General features: G+C 37.0%; 3 protein-coding genes across 5 annotated transcripts; 2 read left to right on the top strand and 1 right to left on the bottom strand.

The window, feature by feature from the left end:
* Positions 1–3470: 3470 nt before the first annotated feature.
* On the top strand, positions 3471–19283 carry prkacba (protein kinase, cAMP-dependent, catalytic, beta a). 2 transcript variants are annotated; one of them, XM_014996812.2, is made up of 10 exons: positions 3471–3825; positions 9909–9970; positions 10196–10324; positions 12061–12159; positions 12819–12901; positions 13031–13157; positions 13269–13364; positions 14956–15078; positions 16082–16246; positions 16334–19283. In XM_014996812.2, the coding sequence occupies exons 1-10, from the start codon at positions 3780–3782 to the stop codon at positions 16457–16459; spliced, it is 1056 nt and encodes a 351-aa protein (XP_014852298.1). In that variant the 5' UTR covers positions 3471–3779; the 3' UTR covers positions 16460–19283. The 2 variants fall into 2 exon arrangements, with proteins under 2 accessions (XP_014852298.1, XP_014852295.1); XM_014996809.2 differs by lacking the exon at positions 3471–3825 and adding an exon at positions 5882–6207.
* A 77-nt stretch (positions 19284–19360) lies between these two features.
* Positions 19361–22399, top strand: samd13 (sterile alpha motif domain containing 13). Of its 2 annotated transcripts, none has more exons than XM_014996814.2 (5): positions 19361–19551; positions 19923–20036; positions 21113–21155; positions 21275–21386; positions 21464–22399. In XM_014996814.2, the coding sequence occupies exons 2-5, from the start codon at positions 20009–20011 to the stop codon at positions 21605–21607; spliced, it is 327 nt and encodes a 108-aa protein (XP_014852300.2). In that variant the 5' UTR covers positions 19361–19551; positions 19923–20008; the 3' UTR covers positions 21608–22399. The 2 variants fall into 2 exon arrangements, with proteins under 2 accessions (XP_014852300.2, XP_087861138.1); XM_088005012.1 differs by lacking the exon at positions 19361–19551 and adding an exon at positions 19585–19783.
* A 1008-nt stretch (positions 22400–23407) lies between these two features.
* Positions 23408–27320, bottom strand: uox (urate oxidase). Its single transcript, XM_014996813.2, has 8 exons — positions 27063–27320; positions 26418–26630; positions 25812–25928; positions 24767–24845; positions 24254–24440; positions 24013–24136; positions 23738–23821; positions 23408–23667 (listed from the first exon to the last, which is right to left on the bottom strand). Exons 1-8 carry the CDS (start codon positions 27081–27083, stop codon positions 23593–23595), a joined length of 900 nt encoding a protein of 299 aa, XP_014852299.1. The 5' UTR covers positions 27084–27320; the 3' UTR covers positions 23408–23592.
* Positions 27321–27370: the final 50 nt, after the last annotated feature.

The raw sequence follows: 27370 nt of genomic DNA, 5'->3' as shown, positions 1-27370 counted from the left end.
GCACAAAAAAATCAAATTTTATTTAGTGAGTAATTGTACATTTTTGCTGAAGTCGATTAATCAAATCAAATGACAACAAATACATTTTATAGAATAAAAACAGTTTCTCAATATTTTTGACTGATCGTCACTGCAATATCAATTCAGTTCAACATCACTACAAACAATCACAAAGCAGCACTTTGGTGCAATATTTTGTGTTACCCAGAGGTTCACTTCATAGTAATATTTCTTAAAACTGAGGTAAGTTTTCACTGTCCTTTATTCACACATCTAAGACAGATCTTCATGGCCTAGATCAGAAAGTTGTGCCTCATCAGAGGGAGACTCTGATGAGACACAATAAAGAAAGTACTGAGAAAAATGTGGATTAATCAAAGTCAATACTGTCATCTCAGTATTCAATATTAATATATTGAACACTGAGAATTTTAGGAAATGTAATGTTTCCCAAAATTGTGCAGCCCTAGAAAATATATTAGAATGATGTGTAGTAATACTCACTGTATTAATCAGAGGTAAGAATAATCGTTGCTTTTCTTGTTGTAAATAAACACAAGAATATTGTGTTATACATATTTGTTTTAAAGTGTCTCAAACCAGAAGCAATACCATTTCTTCCTGGATAACACTGAAGGAAAGATAACTAAACAAAATACAAAGGTAAGGTGCCTAAATATAGAAAAACACAAACATTAACTATGAAGGAATGACCTCAAATATTAGAATCTATTCAGTGGTAATACAAATATGACCTTGAGTTAACAGCATTGTTAATAATCTGAGATCAGTAATTATTCTGACTCAAAGATATGCATGAAAGGGACAAAAAAAGATTTTACATTTTCTATTTATCTTACAGTGTGTTGCTGCGAGAAGGCCAGAAATGATGATGCCATCCAGAAATTCTGCTAAACTCTTATATAATCCATCTGCTCTGTCAAGGCTGGCCATCCACTGGGTGCTCTGCCAGCATGTGGTGTGTAGAGTGAAAACTATACTACAAGCAGGACTAAATAAATCGCATCTCCAACCACCAGATCTCTCATGTAATTAGCCAGGCTCTGGGCGCTTATTGCCTTGCTGCAAAAAAAGACTTATGAGTTAAAGGCAGATTTATTAAGTGGGCTTATGCTGCAAAGACCAGTGGGGGGACCTGTACTGTACCATGCCTGTCTCAGCAAGAAGTCAATATGGTATCTTCCAGATCACTGAAAGGATTGCAGGCCATCCCCCCTTCTTTAGATGTCTTGCTTTTTTTATTATTATTATTACTAATAATAATAATCCAAGCACAACATAAAATTCTTTAATTTGGCATGCAAGGCCTTAACGATGGGGGCTTTTCTTGAGCTCACAAATAAAATCTCCCACAACCGAAGCAGGTGTAATACTGCCATGAATGAGCTGCTAGCAGTGGCTTGCTAACGACAGGATGCTAGCTAGTTGCATAGGTCAGGTGGAAGAAAAGCAAACAGGGAAGCACATCTGGCATCCTGTTAACCTCCAGTGTACAACAGCTTAATGTTGGCGAATGACAACAAACTACGGTGTTTTAATTCAAATGCTTCTACAACATTTAAGCAGCATTTCCTCCCAAATGGGACACCGTATAATAATTAATTATAAATGACACCGGGCTGCTCTACTGTTAGCTTAGCAACGTCTGCTCAGATGAAACAACAGTTAACGTTACCGTATGTCTTATTCCAGTGCAGCTCTTTTCCTCGTCCCACTCCGATTACACAGCTGCCATTTAGAGACACTGAGGCCTCCTTGGTGAATGCATCTACTTCCAACCGTGTTTCCAGGACTATTCAGTGCTTGTGGTGCCTAACACCGTTATAGCTAACAAATGACGTTGACTGAAACATTATAGAGTAAAATCAGTGTATTGTGGTCCTGTTGTCTGCTGTGAGTGCTGGAGCGAGTCCCCGGGCGGAACCAATAGCGCTTTGCAAGAGGGGGGTTCGTGGATGAACTGCTGAAGTTTGCGTTCGCAGTATGGCAAAATCAGACACTTACCGCACTGTGGTCCTCTTGGGTTAAACCGGCACGTTAGAGTAAAATAAATAACTATTTAAAAGAAAAGGAGAGACTTGTCTGCTTCTTAAGGACTCAGTTTAACGCCAAGTCGGCCTGCAGCTCCTCCTTCACCATTTGCTGACACAAACAGCTGCCTAGCAACGGTGTCGCTGGCCATGGTGCTAAAAACATCCCGTCCCGCTAATGGGCGCGTCTCCTTCAGAGTTGATCAAGGTGTCATTTAGCTCATTAAAATGTGTGTTAACTCTCACCTTTGTGTTGTTTCTGAAATCTTCTACAGTTAGATTGTGGTTTCATGTGTGGAACTGTTAAATTTCTGAACTAGCTGTAATACTCATTGTAGATTCTATCTCGACCCATAATGTTTCTCTACTCATTACATCTGCGGAGTATCTTTTGTCAAATTGTTTTAATGTATATTTGTTTAGAAATATATATTTTTATGAGGTACGTGACATGTTCATAGAAGATTATTAGTAGGTATTAGTGGCAGAATTTTTTAAAACCTTTAACAGTTCAAAAAGTTAATCACTTGTTTTAACTAAAGATTAAGATAATAAAAAAACATGCAACAGTCTAAAGTGTTCCTTTGTGATTCCAGAAGTATTATTTACACACACTATGGAACATTTACATACACATTTAAACTGCACAAGATAAAGCAATTCAGTGTGCAATGGGGTTGCAACCAGTAGAAAGATGGTACACTAATGCTAGCAGCAAGCTTAATGACTATTTGAATCTTTCTTTTTTGTTAAATACAAAAAATAAATTTGATGTAGCACCACATACAAGATTAAAATGTCAACTGTACTTTGGTCAGCCAGTTTATATTAAATATGTCCTCTTCTTAAACAGGGAAGTTGGACAGAGCTAGCCATATTTACATATTTTTTGGATCTTATTGTAAACAGGAAACTGAGAAAATAAGTGCTTTCCAACTTGTTTTTAGCAGTGATTAGTAATTTAGTAACAGTGGTACTGTTATATAAATATGACCTTAAATTCACTTGGCACTCACAATATAATGTGTGACTGCTAATACATTGGCAGATTGTAGAAGAAAATGGAAATGGCACTGCACGCTGTGTAGTTTTTACTATACACCAATGATATTTTATAATGAAAGGGGGATTTTTATTTGATTGGAGATTATATTTGTAAAAATGACCAACTTATAAAATATATATTATATTATTATTACTTTATATTATAATCATCACATATACTATGACACTATTCCAATTTTCACGACAATTACCGACATCAGAAAACAGAACCGTGTCACAACTTACAGTATTGGATAGACACATGGAGTCATTTCTTTGAATTCTTCACACTCCTGACCAAATGTACCACTCAATCTCTATGCGTGTTTTTCTCCCGAATGGTCAGTGAAGGCAGCATTCCACCTATCAAGCGTATCCATGGGTATTCCCATATGACGTGAACGCAGCGCAGGACGACAGGAGGCAGAGGTGAAAAGTCTGGATCATGTTGCCATTCCAGCAGAGGCATACATGAACGGCAAAAAAGGACACGCTATATAAACATCATCAAGTAGGCCAGCCGAGCACGACCAGGTTCTGTTCATAAGAAGAGCACGTTGATGGTGTTTGTAACCGGCCAGTGTGAGCAAGCTGAAATTTGTTATCGAGCTAACGAAGGAGCCTGTTAGCTAACGGCCACCATCATCGCTCCTAGCCAGCTGTGGATCGCCCTGTCTTCCTACGATGGGAAACGCAGCAACTGCCAAGAAAGGAAATGAGCAGGAAAGCGGTGAGCACATGGAAGTCATCCTGTTTGCTTTCAGCCATTTAACGTTTGCTGTATCATCATTTGCGAGCTTGCTTTCAAAATTCAGTGGGGTAGCATCCTTTAGCGGTTGTACAGCACTGGAGCAGACAGTACAGTAACATGGGCTGCACAGAAGAACCATTTTTGGTAGGACAGCTCTACAACGCGAGTTCGCAGTTTTCGTAACAACGTGAGGTTGCTGATGTTTTCAGCTGGAAACTGTGTTAACAAATGCTAAAAGCAGCTAGTATTTGAATATTTGTCATCATCAGGCTCAGTGTGGGGTTTTCAAAGAAGAGGACCCCATTGATTAAATAAATAGATTGTTTTTTTTTATGTTGTATTTAAGATGAGCCTGCAAGACGCTCTGTTTAACTTTGGGCTCACATCACGTGCCTGAAAGCAAGATAACATCACCAAACAAGCTGCAGGTCTTGGCCTGGAGTCAGCTGAAAACCACCACCATTAGAGTTTATGTGTTTGGTTTGACCAATCCTTTTTACACTTAGTACTTTCACATGTTTAATTAACAAGATCTGTCATATCTAAATATTCACAAATGTTACTTGCTGTCAATTTGAATATCAAGGAAACTGATGTTCTTACTGTGCTATTAACCCAATATAAAATGTATTCTGCTACCTGTAATCTGTGAAAAACAGCTGTATTAGGGCGATATTGGGGTGAAATGTTAGCATAACATTTTGTGGCATGTGTTGCAATAATTATAAAAGTGAAGATATAAAGTACTTAAAGATTTATCATAGACTTTTGGCTTAAAATCCATCCACCCATCCATTTTCTTTACACCCTTGTCCCTTACTGGGGTCAGGAGGGGTGCTGGTGCCTATCTCCAGCTTGGCTTAAAATGTCTAAATAAAACAGATGCATACAGTCACTGTGCTGCCAAACATTGCACTGTAATTGCATCCAGTCACATTTTGCAGACATCCGTGTAGATAGTATTTGTTCTCTCATGTAATCAACAGTGGTTCCAATAGCAAAAGTAGCAATACCAATCATGCTGTCAAGCTTTGGAGTTTTGCAAAGGTCATCAGGTTGACTTTTTTTTTTTCTCACATAATGATTAATTCTTATCATACCAATTCTTGTTGCACAATAATTATCTCCAGTGCAATAATTTCCCGATTCTGCATAGGATTTGGAACAACCTAAAAGTGTTAGACCATGTTTTCAATAAAACTAAAATTAGCTGATTTCATATGTGTGGAATACTTTTTCCATCACATGCAAAAGTACATTTTCCATGCTTTTGAAATTCAAATGATCTTGACATCATGAGAGTTTTACAAATAAATTGATTTGTCAAGACATTAAACTATTTATTTATTTATTTTTAATTTGCAAACATATCTAATAAAACTCATCCATAGATTCCTTGGAGGACGCCGTCATGGGCATGTTGTTGTTGTGAGCAGCCAGCCTAATCCACCCAACTGTGTCATAGCAGTGGCCTGTCTGCAGAGTCCCGATCTTGACCTGCTTTCTGATTGGCATTAGTTTGCGCTGTCTAACAAACCTGTGACTCGGTTCCACCTGCGGTTTCTGCAGAGGAGGGCTGGAGCTGGAACAAGATTCAACGGAAAGCACAAGCAAGGGCGATGCCATAACTTAGATTTCTATGTTTATTCTAAACATTCAATCTGTTATTTTGACATGTAAAAACTAATTAAGCGAAAATATATATATATATATATATATATATAAAATTGTTTTGACTATTCTTGATTTTTTAAATTATTATTATTATTATTATTGCTGAGGGTAAACTGAAGATCTGCAGTATGAAACATATCCACCAGAGAGCACACTATCCTGAACGCTATGCCTCTTTCTGCTACTTTGTGGGTGTAACAGGTTTCTTATCAGCCGTCTTGACTTGCCACGGTTGCACTATGTTTTTGATATGACATTTAATGTCAGGCCTTCCAGGCTCTGTTTAAATTTTCCCTGTCAAAAAAACACCCCAACATAACAATTTGCCTGTAACGTGTTGCAAAATGCTTTCAAACAGCACCTTGACAATACTGGACATGTATTTGGCCACTGTAGCGGAGGACGTGAACAGGAAGCTCAACTTTATGTGGTTAACCAGCCATTGCAGAGCACTTGACTGCATACAGGAAGTTAGTATCACTGGTGTTAAGCCTGCAAACGGTTTCTTTGCCTGAGAGCTTTTCATACTCACACTTCGAGATATTTGCCTTAAAATGGCACAGGGAAAGGATCACTCCTTTGCCACTCGCTTAATCAACAAATATCTTAAGAGTGGACAAGAAAACAAGGGACAGGAGAGTGAGGTGCCTCTGATCTCTGAGTTCACCGTCATGTGGGATAAGATGAGTAAGTGCAGTGGATTTCTTTTTCTCTAATCTTCAGCTCTGAGCAGGGTGGGTTGTTTCTTCAGAAAACTGATAGAAACTCAGATATTTCCCCTTGTAACATCTTTTCCATCAAGCCAATGGCTTGGGCTCTTAAACATAACAGTTTATGTATTGTGCTTAAGAGGTTTTTTTTGTTTGTTTTTTTTTTTCATGTTTTTGTTATCAGATTTCAAAACTAAATTTAAGCCTTAAGTTCAACTTTTATAGGGCGTTTTTTCAGTGTGTTCCCCAAATAGTTTCCCTTTTCTGTCATTTTCTTTTTTTCCATATTCACATCGTCACTTTTTACCTACCAGACCATTAACACAGTTATTTTAAGCATAACGCTTTGTATTGCAGGCTGTTTCTGGCGCTTTAGTCGTGTAATATAATCTGACATCTTAATATCTGTGTCTTGTCTTTGTTGTGCACTGTTTAGTTTGAAATGTGCTGTTTTCATTGGCTTTCACGATCGGTGTTGTCTTTTTTTTGTCTTTGTGAAAAATAAAACTGACCTATATTGTCAGAGCAGACAAAAAATATATACATACTACTGAGTAAAAGTCTAAAATAAATTAATTTAAATGTAGCTTAAGAAGAGCTACACAATAACAAGAAGCGTGAGGAAAACTAAAAAATTTTATTGCAGTTTAACTATGGTATTTGATTTCCTAATACCGTGCAGCCCTGCTTAAAAATAAAAGGATTTGGACAACCTAATTATTCCTGCACAGCAGGAATAATATCCTTAATTCTTTATCTTTTTCTTGTAAACTGGAATTTCTATTAGTAGTCAACAAACAGAAGTAAAGCGCTTAATTTGGTTACATACCTGCACAGTGACACGGATGCCTTACATTGTCTCCAGTGTTCGTTTTTTCTACATGTGGTTCTGAAATGTTGTTGTTTTCAGCTCTTCATAAACTGTTCTTCCTCTCTTTTCTTCTCCATCATTTCCATCCATATGGGTGAATGTTCCTGCAATCCCTGGCGAACTGTAGAGACTTTTGGTACGCTCATTGTTCCATGAGGCATCCCAAGTCACAGAGAGGATATTTATCTTGCAAAAACAAATGCAAAAACTAGTTATTTTTTTATGTAAATGAAATTGATGAACAAACATCAAATCCAATATTAAAATTTACAATTTGTCAAGTTTTTTTTGAAAAACTCATATTACATAAAAGTTCTTAATCTGTCAGTGAATTTTATTTCAGTAGGTGAGCTTAAACAAATGCTAAACATTTTAAGCTATTTTAATTGATTATTCATGGGATGACATTATTTGATTACACAGTTGAACATGTAATTGAGATCATCTTAATTTTGCTTATGGTGCTTAGTAAATTTTGATGTTTCATATGGTCTAAAAAAAATTGTTAAAAAAAGTGTTGGGGTCACAGAAACTGACGCACAAGTGAGGGTAATCTTATAATTCCTTCATTTTCTTTTTGTTGGATTCAGAGCTGCTGCCTTATCAAAAGAGTTGCCTTTTAAAGGACAAAACATTCTTAGATGGTTAATCGTTTTTGTGACCAAAAAGACACATTCTTCTTGTATGCAATTTATAGAAAAGTGCAGTAGAGCTCCTATAGGCTGACTGGTAGTGTACAGCAACAGGTTGGGGAGGGGGAGATAAAGCTCCAGTAGCACCGGCACTTTCTGTCCCATCTCATTGGGTTCTTTAAGCCATAGAAACAGTTTAGGCAAAACTGACTCAGAAGCCATATGTTTTTAACATTTTAGTACATATAACCACATGCAAATAGAATTCCTATCTTTATTTTTAAAAAAAAAACAGTGTGAAAATGTTTAAACTATTTGCACACAAATTGATAAAACTCTCCCCTTATAAGTCAGTGCAGTACATTATTTTCTGCCCCTTTACAGATTTTTTCTTTGTTGTTGCACAGAGACATTTCAGATCATCAACAAAATATTAATGTCAGACTAATATATCCTGAGAAATTACTCAGTTTTCAAATGAGGATTTTATTTATTGAGGAGTAAAAGCGAAACTAAACTGACCTGACCCAATTTGAATTTTGGTAAGTTGGACCAAATTTGTGTGCAAACACTGCCGTCTGGCATTTGTGATAAGTGGAGATGATTCTTTTGAATCGCTGGGGGTGAATTTTGACCCTATCTTCTTTGCAAAATGGCTTTAGTTCAGCTGCACTGGAGTGTTTTTGCACATGAACAGTCTATTTACTGCCAGGTCACAGCGACTCCGTTAGGTTTAATCCCAGACTTTGACTAGACAACTCTATTTGAACGAGTCAAGGGTGGTCTTCAGGTGGACTAGTCCTGCTGCGCAGTCCAAGTACAGCTGAGATTATAGTTACACATTATTCTCTGGACATACTCCATTTATTGTTAAATCATGAACACTGATCGTAAGTGTTGACGATTCAACAAGGACTTAATGCGCTAAATGTTCTTCTGGTTTCTCCTGTAACCTCCTGGATGAGCCTTTCATTTGGTTTTGGAGTAATTTTGGTAGGGCAGGCGGCTCTCCTAAGAAGGTTCATCAGGTTTTCCATATATTCTCCTTGTGTTGGAAATGACGCTTGCCTTGATTTGCTGCTGTCCAAAAGCTTCGAGGTGAAAGATGTCTGTTCATCTGTTCTCATCTGGCACTGTGTGTTGCTTTTCGAGGACTTGTAGCCTACTTCATGTGGTCTGCCAGGTAGGTTCTAAGTAATTTCTTGATTTTACATGTCAAGCAGTCATCAGTCAAGTGTGACTAGTGAGACCGAGCAAAATAATATGGGTAATCACTGTAAGTTTGTGATTTAACATTCAGAGACAGATGATGCTTTTTAATATTATCCTATCCAGTTTAATTTTCTATAAATAAAAACATAATTTTCAAACTGTTTTTGGTTTTTACTCAGGTTACTTTTGTTTGATATTAAAAGTTGTTGGATGATCTGAAATATTCAAGTGTGACAAAACATAAAAACGGAAGCCGTCAAATATAACACATTCCAAATATAATAAAAAAAAAAAAATGTCACCTCTATGATACTTTTAACTTAAAAACAAATTAATTTTTGCAAATTTAGGATCTGCTTAGCCTTTTCTTTACATGATCAATGGGAAGAATGTAATGGCTAAGTAAAAAACCAAGCCATAACACCAAAGAGATATTTCACAGCTTTCAATGACTCTTTGACTTTGGACACCTCATGTCAGCCGTGACTTTGACAGTGCACTGTCCTCAACATGCCTGCTCTGTGTTCTCAGTTACATGTATGTTGTACCTCCTGTCTTATTGTCTGCCGACCGTGTTGTTGTCTCTTTCCTTTACCGCAACCACTCTTGAAAGAGATGCAGAACAGCTTGTCTCGAATTTGGCCAGACCTGTAAAGTTCACGGAGCTCTTTGCATCACTTTGTGATTTAAACTTTCCTGCTAAGGCGTGTGGTTTTGACTTGGAATACTTTTTTTGTTTTGTTTTGTTGCTGTTGTTTTAAACACAGTCCTCACTCCCCACTAAGTGACTTTTGCCTGACCTCAGAATGCTTTTGTTCCCCTGAAGGTGTAACCTGCCTTTTTTTTTTTGTTTGTTTTGTTTTTTGTTTTTTAATTCCCTGAATGTAAAATTAGATTTTATATTGGTATGTCATGAAATTTGAATTGCTTCAATTTAAAACAGTTTTTCTTGTTTATTTTTAGTGAAAGAGTTCTTAGCAAAAGCCAAAGAAGATTTTTTAAGGAAATGGGAGTGTCCCGCACAGGTAAAGTCCTTTTTTATTACTTAAATTTAATTTGTTTGTTTATGATTTTGAAAAAATGCACATGCAGTTTTTGATATGCTGATATGTAAAATATCCGGAATGCTAACTCATTGGGTATTTCTACAACTTTTTTGCAAAGAGCAGCCACTTTCACTGAAAATGTTTCCATGCAGTTTGAGCTATATCAACTTACTTCCTTGTTTTTATTGCAACCTATTTTAACAGTGTACAACAACCCTGGATGAGTTTGAAAGGTTCAAGACTCTGGGCACTGGCTCATTTGGACGTGTGATGCTTGTGAGGCATAAAGGAACAAACCAGTTCTACGCCATGAAGATCTTGGACAAGCAAAAAGTAAGTGCACATTGTTAAAATATGTCCATCACAACACCCTTAAACCGTATTAACTACTGCTGCTTGCTTGTATAAAGAAAAGAAAAAAAATTCAGCAGAAATTCTTCATGTCAGTGCAGGCGCTTGTGTATCTGATGAAAGGAAATGGAGTGCTTCCTTTTATGTGCTGCTAGTACATTATCACTGAAAACCCCTTCGTATGAGAGTTTCGATCTTTAAATACTGATGTGGAAGTGGTACAGACAGGCGGTGTTGCTCTTCTAGCGCTGCTCTGTTCCCCTGAATTTGGCTGTTGATTTAAGAGGTTAACCTGTCTCACTTTAAATTTCACTTCAACAAAACAGCTTAAAAATGTTTCTTTTACACAGTATGGCCTCGGCCTCTTTTTCCTCATTAACTAGTCCTGCCTAATATAAGAAGTGTTTAAACTGTATTTTATTAGACAAACTGGCATGTCTAATAAAATACAGTTTAAACACATTTTAGATACTTTTTGCCTGATGTGTCACAGTTTAATAGTATATTTAGCTCCTAGCTTGCACGAGTGATTCTGAACCTTTTGTCTTACAAGCCCTTGTTGTTGTGCTACGACAAATTCTGCATCCCCCTCTGTACATACGCCGACTTGCTAGCTGTACGACCTTCTTTTAGCTTCTTTTAGCCCCCAACAGTGGAAACTTTGTAAAAAAAAAAATCACCTTTAAGTGCAATTTCATCTGCAAGTCTTTTGGTGAGGTCTCTAGGCTACATTTTGTTTTCCAGTTTACATATTAGCTCATATTTAGACCGGCTAAAAAGCAGCTGGGAACAGGTGTCGTCAAGTATTGCCACATATTCTCTGTTAGATGTATTTCTGGCTTTTGACTGAACCATTCTAACACATTCATATGTTTTGATTGTAATTATTCCATTGTCGTTCTGGCTACATGTTCAGGGTCTTTGCCTCGCTTCACAATCAGTATTTGTCTCCATCCACTGTCCAGTTAACTTAAGAGGATTTTTTGCACAGCATGATGCTACCACCAGCATGTTTCACATGGGGGGTGGTGTGTTCAGTATGGTTTGCAGTTATGTTTTTTTTTTTTTTGCCACACAAAAGTGCTTTGCATGTCAATCAAAAATGGAAACTTTGGTCTCATCTGACTCGAGCAGCTTCTGCAGTGGCACCTGCATGGAAGACTTTTTCTGCTCTCCTGTATTTGTGCAATCCATTAGCACTAGTTGTCCTGTCTGCACATTCTCACACCTGAGCACTGGTGCTCTGCAGCTTCTCCAGAGTGACCGTGGGCCTCTTGTGTCTTGCAGATGCATTTTCACATTGCTCAATTTAGGTAGACATCTATATCTTAATACTTAAGTTTTGTAGATTGTGTCATTCTCCTTTAGATTTTCAGATGACGAAAATGTGGTGTGTTAAAGCTTTGATTAGACTTTTTTTAACTTTTTATGTGTGAAAATAGTGTTTGATGCTATTAAAAACTTGTTTAGACATCTGTTCATCATATAGTGTGCTGTTATTTTGCATACAAATTTATCATGAAAGTTTTCCACCATTTCTGAGCTCTCTAGCTCACACGTTTGTTAAGTATTATTAGCATCGTTTGGTGGTAACTTTGCTGCTGTCCCACCGTCTGTGTGCTGCTGACGTACAACTTTGAACAATATCTGGCAGACCAGTGAACAACTAAGAAAATAAGGAAAACATTCTGATCTAATTTGTTTCCTTATGTTTGCAGGTGGTGAAGTTGAAGCAGATAGAACACACACTAAATGAGAAAAGAATACTACAGGCCGTCTCCTTCCCTTTCCTCGTCAGATTGGAATACGCTTTCAAGGTACTGAAGGATCCAAACCCTTCTGCAGGGTTTTTTGTCTCATTTTGAAAACTTTCTCTCAGTTTATTTCTCTGAATGTCATTGTCAACTATTTAAAATGTAAACCCTTTCCCTGATAATCAGCTCTTACAAGGTGATAAACACTTTTACATAATTTCAAAGAAATAAAGTGATTTCGGTGAAACGTGCCGTCTGAGGTCACAATTTATTAGCAAAGGCAAAAAGTTGTAATGTGATTCAGTTTCTCATTCGGCTTTAGGATGACATTACCCAGGCGGTTTTGTGAAACAAAAAAGAAACATTACTTCTTCTGCTTAACATTTACAGCTCAGAGGTTCATGCTGGTGATCAGTTGCTCTCAACAGTCCCACAAATCCAACCTGTCCTGTTTTACCGGATTGTGTTTCTGTTATTTCCTTACTTACACGACTGCGAGTTGCTGCCGTACTTGTTGATAGCAGAAAATGCAGCCGCTAAAATGTTTTTGGTGTATGTTTACGGTCATTACTAGGAAGAAAGTCCGGGGCATGTGTCTGAGTTGGAGTTTGATTATTAATTTTTAGCTGTAAAAATCATGTTGAAAACTACATCATTGTTTATATAAGGATAAAGTAAATGTTATTATATGGGAAGTAACTTTATTTGAATATATATCTCAGGACAACTCAAACCTCTACATGGTGATGGAATATGTGCCCGGTGGAGAAATGTTCTCACACCTCAGACGCACAGGAAGGTTCAGGTATAATGCACATTTTTGGGGGGTTGCTTTTTGATTTATTCATCAATCTGTTTACCCATTTCTCTCAGAAGAGATACGCCTTACTCTTTGTCCTTACTCTTTGTCTTATTCTTTGTTTCCCTCTTTCAGTGAACATCATGCAAGATTTTATGCAGCTCAGATTGTGCTCACTTTTGAGTACCTTCACTCCTTAGACCTCATCTACAGAGACCTAAAGCCTGAAAACCTGCTCATAGATCAACATGGATACATCCAGGTAACCAGTCCATCTCAGCTTTATTGTTGGAAAAATAAAGTAAAAAGAGCAGGAAAAAAAAAACTGAAAACCGATTGACATATCTTCACATGGCTGTCTTCTTTTGCCCAGGTCACAGACTTTGGCTTTGCCAAACGGGTAAAAGGCAGAACTTGGACATTGTGTGGAACTCCTGAGTACCTGGCTCCAGAGATCATCCTCAGCAAGGTGAACCCCTCAGCAAGGGTTTCAAAGCAATAGATCTTCAAATTAGTTTGTTAGATTAATCCAATCGATCTCAAACTTATGGTAGTAAGAGCCATATCAGGTAACACTAAACTACGTAAGTACAAAGGTAAGTAGATGATTTGAAAAATTGACAATTTCCAACACATGTAGCATTACAGCAAGCTGTTTAAGATTAGATTGTTTTGAGCACTCATTGGTGAAAAAGCATCACATTTTTACTACTTTCTATCTTGTGTTGCTACCCACCTATACCTATATTCACTTTTGTTCAAACTGTATTGTATGTAGTTGCTGGAAGTAAAAACTGAAGAATGTTTTACACACTTTTCTAAAACTGCAGACTGATTCCTTTTTAAATATATACGTCTGACCTCAGTTTTGCAGAAGTCCAGCTAGTAGATGCTTTATCTTTCGTAGCACGCTACACAAAAATGAGTGAAAGATTAAAAAAGAGCAAGAAAGTGTCAAATGGAACAATTCTGTTTCTACACGTTGATCTTTTCAATCCACTATTCATTAATGAAGTCAACTAAAGTCGTGGTTAACCCAGTGTTTCATCCACACAAAACAAACTACTTGGGCAAGAATCAATTGTAATTGATGACTGAGATTTACAATTATGATAGAAAGATACACAAAAAGGTTACATATTGTACATACAGTAAGAGGCTACATATCTATATAGGGAGTATCTGAAAGTAGCATTAAAGTTTTCTAGCCTGGCAGGTTTTGTTTCTTTCACTTCTGGGTATAAAAAAAGAAACGTAAACAAACTCTTGATTATCATAAGTTGTATTAGTGCTGCCGTGTATTTTGGTGAAAGGTATTGTTCAATACGCATTTGGCTATATCTTGTTCACCAAATCATGAGGAGATTTACTCATCATCTTACACAAGATGCTATTCACCAAGGACTAGTATGTAAAGAGAGCAAAATGCTGCATGATGTGGGTAAATATTGGGATTTGAAAGAATGATGTCTAATAATATAGTTTAGTTGGATTATTGTAAAGTTTGCTTTGACATAACTTCAAATTTATGACCGATATCTTTCTGTTTGTGTTAAGAGGGATTAAAAAGCAAGCTGACAATGATTTGTGAGGTCAGATGAATCTTTTTTTTTTTTTTTTTTCTCAAACCACAAATTGACTTTGAAGGCTTGAGTGACTTGTCTGGGTGAGAATTTATTTCTCTTGACTCAGACACAAGACTGGAAGTCAGAAGCCTTTGATGCAAGCAGGAATTGAAGCTGACTGCTGTGCTGACATGGTGCATTATCACCAGGGTTATACCAAGTGACTCTAGGTGTTTTAATGGCTGCACAGCAACTGCAAACAATGCATCCACATTCAGGTTATAATACTTTGTGGCCCACAAACTGAAAGGACATGAATAAGCTGAGATCTCGTCTCAACCTTTAGAATCCAATAAAATACTGATGGATTCTTTGAATGTAATAAAAAAAAAATCCTTTTTTTTTTTGTAGACCTAGTATTTAACTTTCCCAAATTTAACCTAAAAAGTAAAAAAATTGTGATTCTTTTTATATTTCTTTTTTTTTTTTTTTCAGGGCTACAACAAAGCTGTTGACTGGTGGGCACTGGGAGTTCTTATCTATGAGATGGCTGCTGGCTACCCTCCGTTTTTTGCTGACCAGCCAATACAGATCTATGAAAAGATTGTGTCTGGCAAGGTAAGAGGAGATTTTCAAGTTTGACTATTTAAAGCACTTTCTCTTATATGGGTTTTCTATTGGATGCTTTAATTCACATGATATACGAGTTATATCTTTAAAATGATAAATGTGAAAGTTATTAATTAAAATGTGATTTTTTTTTTATAAGCTGAAAGCATATATTATTCAGTTCTGTGTTACTTTATAGTCCTAGAAAGCATGAATATGTTTGATCTGTCTTACTCATCTAAGCCAGGGGGCGGGGCTAACATTACTGTAGACAAGGTGATTGGCCTGAGGTTGAACTACTGTGTAGGTTAACCAATCAGACATCATGTATGATGCATCATAGTGACATTGGTGGACAATAACGTTTTAACAATACTTTTAATAATATGAATAAACCCTGCTGTGAAATAAGTTTCAGTCCCTCTTCAGATTTCTGAAGTTTTTGGTTATGTTCTCACAATTAAATATTTCAGGTGATCAATGATGTTTTAATACAAGACAAAGAAGTCTGGATAAATAGAAAAATCTGTTGCTGATTTCTTTTATTAAGAGTAAAAAGCTATGCAAACCAAGAAGTGGCCTAGTCAAAGTTCACACTTAAATTCAACTGATATATGGCATGACCACAATTTCAGCACAGCACTGTTGAAGACTGTTAAAGCAGTTGTTGCTGCCACTGGTTGGCAACAACCAGTCATAGGTTTGGATAATTCAGATCGCTTTTTTTCCTAATAAGTTAAATCATTCAGTCATGATCATTTGAAAACTGTTTTGTTTTTTTTTGTTGCTGTTTTTATTCTGGTTAACTTTGGCAATTGTAAAGTCTGTTTGCTGATCTGAAACATGTCAGAGTAACTACAAAAAAACTGAACTTGAATAAGGAGCAAATATTTATTGAATGTTTGGTATTTTGTTGGATTCTAGCCTTTCTGGCCGCTGGTAGGAGGGGGACGCATCTCATTTTCTATAATTTATCACTGTTGTTCAGAATGCGCTGCTTCCTTCCTTGTAGGTACGATTTCCCTCTCACTTTAGCTCCGACCTGAAGGACCTGCTGAGGAACCTGCTCCAGGTAGATCTTACGAAGAGATTTGGCAACCTGAAGAACGGCGTAAATGACATAAAAAACCATAAGTGGTTCTCCGCAACAGACTGGATAGCCATTTATGAGCGAAAGGTATTTATTTTCTGCAAGAGCTTGTCTACTTTTTTGAATCCATGCCGAGAGATTTTGTCTACATATTAAGCGTTCGTACTTTTTCAGGTTGAAGCTCCTTTCTTGCCGAAGTGCAGAGGACCTGGAGACACGAGCAACTTCGACGACTACGAAGAGGAGGACATTCGCGTCTCACAAACAGAAAAGTGTGCAAAAGAGTTTGCTGACTTTTAGCCAGGACCCCGTCAGGTTTCCACGGCTTTGGGATATTTGCACTCTGATGAGAGTTATAAGGTGGAACTGAGGCCATCCTGTGCTCCTAACAATCGCCTCGTTCCTTCATTCCACACGGCTGAAATGAGGTCGTTTTTTTGCCATGCCCCCTGGTGCTGCTGGCACCGATCTACACACAGGCAAATTATGCAGACACCTTCACGTGCTGCAATAAAGTACTAGACCACATTCTCATTGTTTTTGTTTTAACTTTTAGTTTCGACTCTCTTTCTCCTTGTTTAAATTTGAATGTGAAAAGCAACATGCAAAATGAATTAGTCCTTTTTCGATGAGGTACGGGAAGTGGTAGTATTACCTGTTGTTGCACATGGTGTTGAAGAGTTGTTGTTTTTTTTTTTAATCTATTTTTTTATTTTTATCTGTTGTCTGTTACAAACCCCAGCGTGTTTTTAAGGAAGGGGCCTGGTTGAGTTTCGATTAGTTTAAACAGCATTTTTATTATTCTGGTGTCCTCAAGACCTGGAAGCGTGTGTTTCCATCTAGACCTTGAAAGGTGAGACGTCCTTTTCCTTATTTTATTTTTTTTTGTTGTTTTTTTGTTTTTTAAGCATGACCAAATTGTTAACAAAAAATGGAAAAACAGATGCATTCTCTCGCTTTCAGTTCTTGAGGAAAGGAATTACTAATTACAAGCGGTATCAGGAAGCAGAAACATGTAAGCGCTGTCTCAGCTAAACAGTTGTAGCATGATTTATCCATATCCGATCACAGGACATTTCCTTTTTACCTCAGTCTTTTGATGGAAAGAAATTCTATATTTTCTAGATACAAGTGTATTTCACAAGAAGTGAATCTGAAGATGTTTGCGTTTTGTCTCTGCACCCAGTTCGTATGTCTGTGGTACATTTAAAAGTCTGTCCAGAAATGCACTAGCATGGCATTTTCCAATCGCTGAAAGGTCAGTTTGTTACATTATCTGAAGGATACGAAGCAGTGGTGCTCACATGGGGTGACCTTTGTCCCCTTCGGGTTGTGTTTTGAGTGTAACTGCTGTGTCTGAGCAGAGCACTCAGCCTAGATTGTGATGTTTCCTTTTCTTTATATTTTTTTTTTATTTTTATTTTGCATGTGTATGGTTGTGCAGCAGTGTTACTGGAAGCTAATAGTAGTATCCCCACTTTTTTTTTTTTTTTCTTTTGTAGCCTTGGAATTGTGTCACAGCATGAAGCGTGAAAGCAGGTGATATTTTGGTCTATGTAACACAAATGCCATAAACAGTGCTGCATAATCACGTAGCAGCAATAACAGAACACAGAACTATCATGAAGTATTGATTTATCACAGCTAGACTGGTCCATCTTCGGCCTGCAGTTATAACTTGTAGTCTTTACACTGTTTCCTAACTGAATTAATCAAGATTTGCCTATTCTGCTTTGCAAAGCTTAGTGGCAACTGATTGAATTTGCTAACGGATAGAAATGTTACATTTTCAAAGGGAATAAGGTAAAAAAAATATATATCTTTTTTTTTCAATTATGCCACTTCTTAAGATTATTTTTTATTTTACTTCAATGAGACAAATATAACTTCTATGAGGGATTCTTCTGACTCATTGCATATTGTGCTGCTAAAATGTAGTCCCTGACTCCACATTCTTTTCTCCAGCATGACAAAATATTGCATCTATAAAAATCTATATTTCAGATGCCGAGTACCTACGTAGGTGGTATGCCTTTGATGTTTTTTTTTTTCTTTCAGATAGCAGATATATTTTTCATTTTGGAAAGCCTGTAGTCCTTTAAAGAGGCGTTTCTCTCTCCCTATCAGTCACAGAGAAGTCTAAACTTCAAATTATAAGATACTGGACTCCACTGGGCTGAGGAAGAATCAAAAATGCGCTGTTGAAAGTCTTTCCAAAACTGACACTTGAGTCTTTACATATGAGGGAATAAAAAGCTATTTTGTTCAATTTAAGCATTCTTAAACAACCAAATTCAAAAACAGGATTTAAGTAATTATTTGTTTTAATCATTTTTGTCTGAGCACATGTGCATTTTATGCGATTTAATTTATGAAGGCACAACTGCTACTTATGCATTTTATTTATACATAGAAGTCTAACAAAATAACATTTAATTTTCCATAGTTGTCAGTATGTGTATGGAGACCTAAAGTGTTAAGCATTGCAAACACCAAAATTGTTTATTTATGATTTTTTTTTTAATTTGCTACATCTATATTTGATGCATATTGACACCTCTAATGCCTACTGAAATGTATCATTTTTTTTTCTTTTGTATTTATTCAAAATTATGTATTTTTGTCCCGTTTGAAGGGTGAACAGATGGTATGCCTAAAAACAATTCCCAATGTTTTTGAATTTGATGAATCTCACCTGGCCCACAAGCATGTCTCTGTCCAACTGCCTGTGTGTAAATCCTCTCAGAAACAAATGTGTAGGCAATTGCCAGGTCTTCTTCTGTATCATCTGTTCTACCCTCCCTCATGTGTGTGATGTTTGTTGAAATTTGACGTGAAACGACTGCACCTTTCCCTGAGCCACTTCACACTCCTCCTGACTGAAGGAAATCAGTTCTATGAGTTCTTGTAGCTAGTCACACGTGCCAGTATGGGAATCAATAATCTGAAATGTGTCTGTAATTTAGTTTGTGGATATTTTTGCACATCATTTAGAAAGCTGACACATTATTTTTCCCAATCATATTTACTTGTGTTTGCAAGCGAAGTACACTTTGCTGTAGCAGATTTTATGTAACAAAGAGGATATGTCATTATAATAAATTCTTTTTATTGAAATCAACAATTTGTGTGTTTCTGTGAGGAAGGCTGGTTGTTAAACCCGTTAAACTGCCATTGCACTACATTTCCCATGATTCCGTGACGTTGTGGGCGAAGGAAACGAAAGCGAAGAAGCTTGTTGGTTTACTTGAATATAATTTGATTTTATCAAATAAACACCGCAGTTTATTAACTGGTAAAAATACTGCAGCTTATAAAACTTTTTGTTTGTTGAATAACAATTTTTGACTTGGACGAGCAGCTGTTGTCAAGCCCGAATCTCCTAAAATAAGGTAACTGTTAAATTTGGTATTAGCAAACGAGGCTAACTATCCCTCTTAGCTTAACGTTAGCGTTATTACAAAACACGGAGAGGGTGCGATTAAATATCTACTCGTCGTCTAGAATAACCACATATTTTATTTTCTTGAATTTGTAATATTTTTTTTTTTCACCGAATTACAATTGTGGTGTGGCCAGTTTTTTTATGTCGATATTTTCTCTGGTTTTAATTCCGCTAACAACGTGAGTTTTACGTCGTCAATTTTTACACATCACAGTTTTTACTCCGACTTGTGTTTATGATAAACGGCGCTAGTTTTAGTTAATTAAGCTGCTTTACTTACGGCTTTACCATTTCTGCTGTGGTGTTGTGCTTTTCCAGCAGAGACATCCAGTGAATGTCAGAAAGACAAACGATGATGGTGTTTGAACTGCCAACACACTGAGTTCTCTCGCAGAAGACATCTAATGAAAAATTACTGCAACGTAACAGAATGTAAGACTCGTTTCATTCAGTTTGTGTGTACTTAAACTTTGAATTCATTTGCTAAACTATAAGGTGTTATACGGAAGCATAATGTGGGAATTAGGTAACTGGTCTAAATGTCGTGCTCAAAATCTATCAGAATGTAATAAAAGAGATGCGAAATACATTAAAGCCCCTATCTAGACTTGACTGTAAAATCAGTTAAACTTTAGATTTTTATTTTTTCACCTATGGAGCAACATTTCATTTTTGGTTGTAAAATGTTATTTAATCAAAATAAAATCTTCCTTTCCAAACATTTTTCTACATGTGCATCACATAAAACATAAATAAGCAAACTGTTTTAAATATCATAGGTATGTGCGTTTTATATTTATTGTATTGTAGAGAATCGCCTATCAAGCTTTTCTTTTACCTGTTAATTTTTTTGTTTGAGGAGTATAATATCTTTAAACTGAATCATCTGTGAGGTTAAAACTGCAGCCAATAGTTAGATGTAGTTGCTCCTCAGTATTCCATGTTGAATTTTTTTCTTTCTTTTTTTTCATATCTGACATGCCAGTAGTTGGCTGCTCTTTTCAGCCAAGTGAAGGATACCACAAGGGGCAGTAATTGTAAGGAAATTTAAATTTATTTAGTTTAAAATAGAACTAATTTGGCAAATACATTACGGCATTTTATTAGCATCTTAAAATTATTAACTTACTCCTGCTTTATACTAATAAGTGTTGCAATATATCTGATATATTGTCAGAATTTTGAATATTTCTATTGATCAAACATGGTTGCAATGAAAAGTTTCTGAAGAAGGATAGAAAAAATATGTAGTTAGAAATGTTCTGACTACTGAATTATTTTTTTTAATCTTTAGGATTTTTTTGTCTGATTTATAAAAATTAGTTGTTGTTTTTATCAGAGGCCTAAGATGAAAAAACAGCCCATTTCAGAAAACATTCTTGATTGATTTTTATTTATTTTTTTTTATTTTATTTTCTGACCTCAAATTATAATTTTATTTGAACTGAATTGATAATGAGATTGTTAAAATAATTGCATATGCTTGCCTTTGTCATTTTATTCAACAGCCAGTATGGAGGACAAGGCAAATGGTTCAGTTGACACCAAAAGGTACTCATCAAAATTAGCCGATGAATCTATTTACTCGATTCATTTCTTACTGGAAACTCAAATAGGTTTTCCTACAGTTGTCCCAGTTTAGTCTGAGTAGAGTAACTTTTATCCTGCAGCCCGGTGGAGAACGGTCAGCTGCCAGACCCTTCCAACTGGGGAGTTGCTGACGTTGTCAATTATTTCAAGGCAACAGGGTTTGAGGAGCAGGCTACAGCTTTCCAAGATCAGGTTAGATTTTTCTTCTGTCTTACTCCACGTCAACTTGCAAAGCCTCCAAATATAGAATTTCTCCTTTGGTCTGACAGGAAATTGACGGCAAGTCTTTGCTCCTGATGACGCGTAACGACGTCCTAACTGGACTGTCGATAAAACTCGGCCCCGCGTTGAAAATCTACGAGTACCACGTGAAGCCGCTGCAAACGCAGCACCTGAAGAGCAACGCGTCGTAGCACGGCCAGCTGCCCCGCCACCCACCTCAGCGACAATCATCATGTCAGGAGACTCCAGGTTAGCTGCGGCTTCATAAAGACTCTTCTGCCAACAGAGGCACCTTGACAAGATTTGAATGCTGTTTTTTTGTTGTTGTTGTTTTTGTTTTAATAAGCGCGGATCCCAAAACCCCGGTCTGCACACTGCGTCCACTCAGCTGTTTACCCCTTCAGCCATTCTTATTTCTGCTGCTTAAGATTTGTAATTTTGTGTTTTATTTAAGAAAAGAGATTAAGAGTGAGTATTCTGAAGGCTAGATTTGTGTGTTTGTGTGGTGAATGTGTGTGCAAAGTAAATTAAACCGCAATGGGTTTTTTAAGTATTTGTAAATAAGATGATATATAGTTGAAAAGGATGTATGTTCTGTTATATTTGAACACTTTGATACGTGCAGAAAATTATTATGATCCCATTGTGTTTCCCTGAATTTAGTTTTTATCTTTTAAACTGCACATCTGAGTCCATGTTTTGTCCAGAGCATGTAACAATTAATCACTTTGTTTTCCAGGACTTTTATCTAAAGCCTCTTTGTTTCTTCAAGTCAACTTTATTTAGGCTTGAGGCTCTTGGTATGAAAATCTTTCTGTATATATTCTTATTACGTACCTACCTGTGGTGCTTTCAGCTTTGTCACTTGGACGGCTGTATTGAAGTGTTCATGACCCATGTTTAAGTGCAACATAACACTGGAGTTTGAATATCTTGAGTCTAAAATTGATGATAAATGGTGCTTTTTTTCTCACCAAAGAACATCAGTTTGACTTTCTTGACTTTTTTTTTTGTTTAATTCCATACATCACATAGTTAGCTGGCAACACATTACTTTTCTCTTTTACACACCCACTCAAATTTCAGACCATTTCAGATGATGTAAGGAGACATTAAAGATATAAAACAATGTATGTCTTTTGTTATGTTCCTAGAACATAACAAAATTGCAGTGGTACCCTCAGTGATAAATAAATAAAACAATAATGCATATAAATATCTGTTGGTTAAGTCTCACCCTAACCCTCTGCAGGGGCGTGGGGGGGGGGGGGCAGAGCAGATGGATTAGGAGAGTAAATTAAAAAAAATACTAGCAAACCTCAAGAAACCATGAAATATAACGAATAATGTGCCAAAATGTTTCTACAGAGGTACAAGAAATTAATAAACTCCAAGAAAATTACATTGACTCTTCTAACTGTTGGAATATATTTTTCATTTTGACTTCATTTTTGTTTAAGACATAAGATGATGTGGAATCTGTTTTGTCTTTTTGTACACATAAGGTTAAATTTAAATAATTATAGAAACATTTAAAGATCAAAACTTTGTTTGCATGCCCTGAAACATAACATACTAAAAATTACAGCTAATGTTGTTTGGGTTTTTTTTTTTTTTTGCTATGTTTTACTAACATTTAGCAGACTGATGAAACTTCTAAAACTGAGCTACTAACTGAGAGATGTTGTGAAAGAACCCTAGGGACGTCATAAAACATTATTTTTGTTTTTAACCAGAAAATGTGTTTAAAAAATAAACTTCTTAACATTATTAATCTGAGAAATGTGCACTTAAAACACCAAAGGAAATTGTAAAAGCATGTCAGAAGGCTCCCTGGTAAGCGCAAAACAATTAGGTTTTTTCAACAACTGTGCTAAATATAGTCATATTTACGTACCTCCATGCATGTAATTCATGTCATGTATTACTTCTTCAGAGAACATTAGCTCTTGAATCAAAACCTTGCAAATCAAAAGAAATTCCCAGTGAGAGTGGCTGTAGTTATTTTTTATTTTTCACACGTTTTTGGCTGGTCGGGTGTTAAACATTCAGTCAGGAGCAACTTTATTTACATCTTAAGGATATATTGTTGGATACATCATCAGATTTTCTATTAGTTGGATCAACAGGTTAATACTGAAACCAGCAGTAGTGTCTTCAGGTTGGGCTTTCCCTTTTAAAGTCTGGCTCTCTGCTTACGACACACTGTCCCTGTGATGTTTCCAGAGGGATTATCCAGAGGAAGAAACACCTGATCGAAAACAAAAAGACATGTTATCAATCAAATAAGGTTTGATACTGTAAATAATGATAGTACTTACCTCATCTTTGTTGCTAAGACCCATTTTTGTCATGTCTATGGTGAAGTAATGCTGGTTGGGCATGACAATCTCGATTTCCTCCACCTAGGAAGAGCATTTCTTGTGTTATGCTACATACTGTTTCTGGTAATGTCGCACACATATAAATATTTTGAAAACAAAACCCGCTTCATACACTAATCATTGTGTATCTTAAATTATGCAAGACAGTGACAACAGATTGCGCAGCCATGAGTGTCTTTGAATAAACGGATTTGTTGAAGTGAAGGGCTCACCTCAGGAATCCTGTCCAGCGCCAGAACTTGTGTTTCATAAAGGGTCTTTTGCACAGATGGTGAAAACTCTCCTCGACCGTACGGGCCAGCAAATTTCTCAATAATTGTGTCTCTCATACACTTCCTACAAATGACAGAACTTTCCTTTTAGGATTTTTCTTTTTGAGCTGAAAAATCATCTTTGTTATGTGGTTTTCCCTGCACTTCCAAGTTGATCCCATACAAAAGTTAAGATAATTACCATGCGGCATCAAAGTCAACGTCCTGGACCTTGTTGTAGCGCCACCTAGAGTAAACGGTGGTGCAGAAAACCCTGTCCTTGGTGTCTTGCAGTGTCGTGAAACGATCTCGGAAAAAGCCCTCAAAGCCAGACTGAGTGGTTTTTAGCACCTTCATGTCCTTCACGCCGCTGTGAACCACTGGAGTACCTGTGTGCAGAACAGAGTTGGTGCAAAAGCACAAAGCGTTTCAGATGTTTGGATGGAAATGGAGTCTGTCCCAAGCATGTGTAAGAGTGGATAATAGCTGTAGATGCACAGATATCCTTGTCAACAGTTTCAACTGCTACATTTTTCAAGAGGTAAAATAATAATAGACTAGACCTAATAATATCATCTATTTCGTGTCATTATCCATGCTAACAAACGAAGTTGACTAAAGATATAAAAAGAGATGTCTCCCACCTTTGCCACCAAAACACTAAGCACATTTTAATAAAAACACACACACATGCAAACATATTTTCAATGGTTACCGTTGAGGTTCTGTTCAACATCACAGAAGCGACAAGCCTCTGGGCTGTAGATAAAAGCATGAACATGTTCGACACCGTTCTGGAGAAAGAAAAAAAGAGTGATTGTGTCTAAAAATTGGTGCTTTAATCTTAATTATTTGAATACTTCACAGATTGGTACAGTGGAAACAAGGTTGTTGTTTTTGTTTTTTAAATCTTGGGTGACATTTTTTTTTTTTCTGGATTACTCAACCAAACCACAAACAGATCTTTTCAAAAGAGCAAAATGAAAAAGGTACTTAAACTTGCACACACTTGAACTAATACTTTATTAGAAGCAGCTTTCATGCTTTGTTGATATAAGACCAGAGGCGCAAAAAGTGGGTATGCAGCGTATGCAACGCATAGGGGCGCAGCACCAGAGGGGGCGCCAAAACCCCGTCTGGAGGGGGCGATGCGCCGATTATGTTTTCCCATACAGTTCAGCGCGCCTCACGCTCCTTCACCTCTCGCACATAACGAGGCACATGTAGCGAGTTTTACACTCCACGTAGCGTCGCCTCGGGGGGGGGGGTTGAGCGTCGGTCCTTCACCCTGAAGTTCCTTCCCTCGGGGGGGGCGCCGATTTATGTTTTCGCATCCACCTGAATAATGTGCAGTTGCGCCACTGTATAAGACTACCAGTGTCACACATCTCTACAGATGTTTGATTTAGCTGAGGGATACAAATCCAGCTGAACATCATTGCAAGTTAATCAGATCCAATTGATGAGGGAGAACTCAGGCTGACCGGATGCTGAAAATTAATCAGAAGTTGCCCCCAACAAAGTATTAGTGAAAAGGTGTGCACACATTTTTTAATTTATCTTTTTTACACAATTGCATAAAATATTTGTCACAGTATGCATAGCAATTTGCATAATGAAAAACCTGGATTTTAACAGGGGTAATTAGATTTTTGAGAGTTACTGTACTGTTTAAAATGTGATGCTACTAAAATAGCAGCCAGAAAACAAACTAAAGCTTATATTTTGTCCGGGTCGAGGGACTGGATTATGGATTTTACCTTCTCCAGTCTTCTCCAGGGCACCTCCTCCATGTAAACCTTGGCCCTCAGCACATGGTTGAAAGAGGTCAGGAAATGATGGCAGAGATCCAGGGAAAATTGCTCAATAGTATTTACCTTAACAAATAGGGGAGGGGGGGGGAAGAGTCTGAATAGTTAGTTTGATCTCCAACAGGAGACATAAAATGCATACAAAGTAAAGGTGAAAAACAAATAACCACTGAAAAGCCATTACAAAGAATAATCTCCCCTTTGCAGGGGAGACATGCTGTGTTAAGCATCCCATTGGCTACGAACTCACTTGCAGAATACCCTTTACTAAGGTATCCGGTGTGACACACCCTTCAACATTTCAAACATGAATTCTCTAACATTCCTGTCTCTGTCTTAAAAATAACACATATTCTGCTAATGCCAAGAAAATTAGACAAGCAGTAAAATCTGCATGAAGGTTGACTTTAAACAGCAGCCTCTCGACAGAAACCAAGCCAAAATCAAGAAAATGTAATTTTTAACACAGCATAAACATTACTCAGAAGCTGTTTAGAAAATCGGCGCGTTTATATCTTGAAATGTACTGAGAAGTGCAGTGAAGCTGTAACTCACCCCTTTGATTTTGGCCAGGGCGTGGACAGTGTTCTTGATGGTGTCGGTGGGAATGATGTCCGAGTTGTCTCCGGTCAGATAGTCCTTGCGTGACTTGAGCGTTATCTCCACGTTAGCCTTCAGCTCAATAAGGTAGTGGTGGCTCCCGTGTCTCTTGATGACCATCACCTTCACCGCATTCTTGCCGTAGCCTGTCCGCACAAACTCCACATTCTGCATGAAGGGAAGAAGACTTGACATTTTTATCCAAATCTGCAAATGTACAACGCCAGCGGTCTCATTCTCGTGCTATTTAATGTCCAACCTGATTATTTTCATCTTAAAACTTTAATTTGTGCCTAAGTTGCAGACTTGTTTGTGAAGATATTCCCAAAAGTTTGCACCTTATTTTTGCACATTGACAAATTTATTTGCGTTTCTTATGTTTTTGTAAGGTTGTAACTATTTAATAGTAGTTAAGAAGTACTATTTCTTGACAATGCTTCATAGGTCTAAAAGTTGCAAGTTCTGGTTTAACCTTGTGGTCACTGACCCCAAACATGATTGTATCTTCACTGTTAAAATTGTTTATATTTGCACTGACAGAATAATTATGCTATGTAATTTATAAAAATAAGTCCTGTTTTCCTCCTCTGAAATGATTACCTGATTTCCAGCGTATGCCATGTTGCTTTTTTCTCTTCCACCTGCTGCGTTTCTGATCTTGTCTGACGCCAAACCCCGCAAAAAAAAAAAACAAAAACAAACAAACTCTTTCCAATATATGTACGTTTTCTTGAGGGGGTGTTGCCTTCTTTTTTACTCACACTATTGGCAGTTCTGGATGGATTTCGTCATATTTTACGTGTGCGCAATCGCACACAAACCCCGTCACCCTTGCACATAGAGGCTCCCTTATTTTGTATTGATCTCCTTGTTTCCTAACTGAACTCTCCTCTCTGTGATGTACAGTG

This window comes from Poecilia mexicana, unplaced genomic scaffold, assembly GCF_051168715.1.
Source record: "Poecilia mexicana isolate PSO_F unplaced genomic scaffold, ASM5116871v1 scaffold_4, whole genome shotgun sequence".
NCBI lineage: Eukaryota > Metazoa > Chordata > Actinopteri > Cyprinodontiformes > Poeciliidae > Poecilia > Poecilia mexicana.
The sequence above is the reverse complement of the archived record's forward strand: the minus strand, read 5'-3'. Positions and strand labels throughout refer to the sequence as shown.

What these genes read in the sequence shown, in the direction of transcription:
- prkacba (XM_014996809.2), top strand. Translation starts at nt 6,075, where the DNA reads ATGGCACAGGGAAAGGATCACTCCTTTGCCACTCGCTTAATCAACAAA. An exon ending in AATGGGAGTGTCCCGCACAG is followed by an intron (nt 9,971 to 10,195) that starts GTAAAGTCCTTT and finishes CTATTTTAACAG; the next exon opens with TGTACAACAACCCTGGATGA. An exon ending in ATCAACATGGATACATCCAG is followed by an intron (nt 13,158 to 13,268) that starts GTAACCAGTCCA and finishes TCTTTTGCCCAG; the next exon opens with GTCACAGACTTTGGCTTTGC.
- samd13 (XM_014996814.2), top strand. Translation starts at nt 20,009, where the DNA reads ATGAAAAATTACTGCAACGTAACAGAAT. An exon ending in TTACTGCAACGTAACAGAAT is followed by an intron (nt 20,037 to 21,112) that starts GTAAGACTCGTT and finishes TTTATTCAACAG; the next exon opens with CCAGTATGGAGGACAAGGCA. An exon ending in GGTTCAGTTGACACCAAAAG is followed by an intron (nt 21,156 to 21,274) that starts GTACTCATCAAA and finishes TTTATCCTGCAG; the next exon opens with CCCGGTGGAGAACGGTCAGC.
- uox (XM_014996813.2), bottom strand. Translation starts at nt 27,083, where the DNA reads ATGGCATACGCTGGAAATCAG. An exon ending in TGTTGAACAGAACCTCAACG is followed by an intron (nt 24,441 to 24,766) that starts GTAACCATTGAA and finishes TTCTGCACACAG; the next exon opens with GTACTCCAGTGGTTCACAGC. An exon ending in GTTGACTTTGATGCCGCATG is followed by an intron (nt 24,137 to 24,253) that starts GTAATTATCTTA and finishes TGTCATTTGTAG; the next exon opens with GAAGTGTATGAGAGACACAA.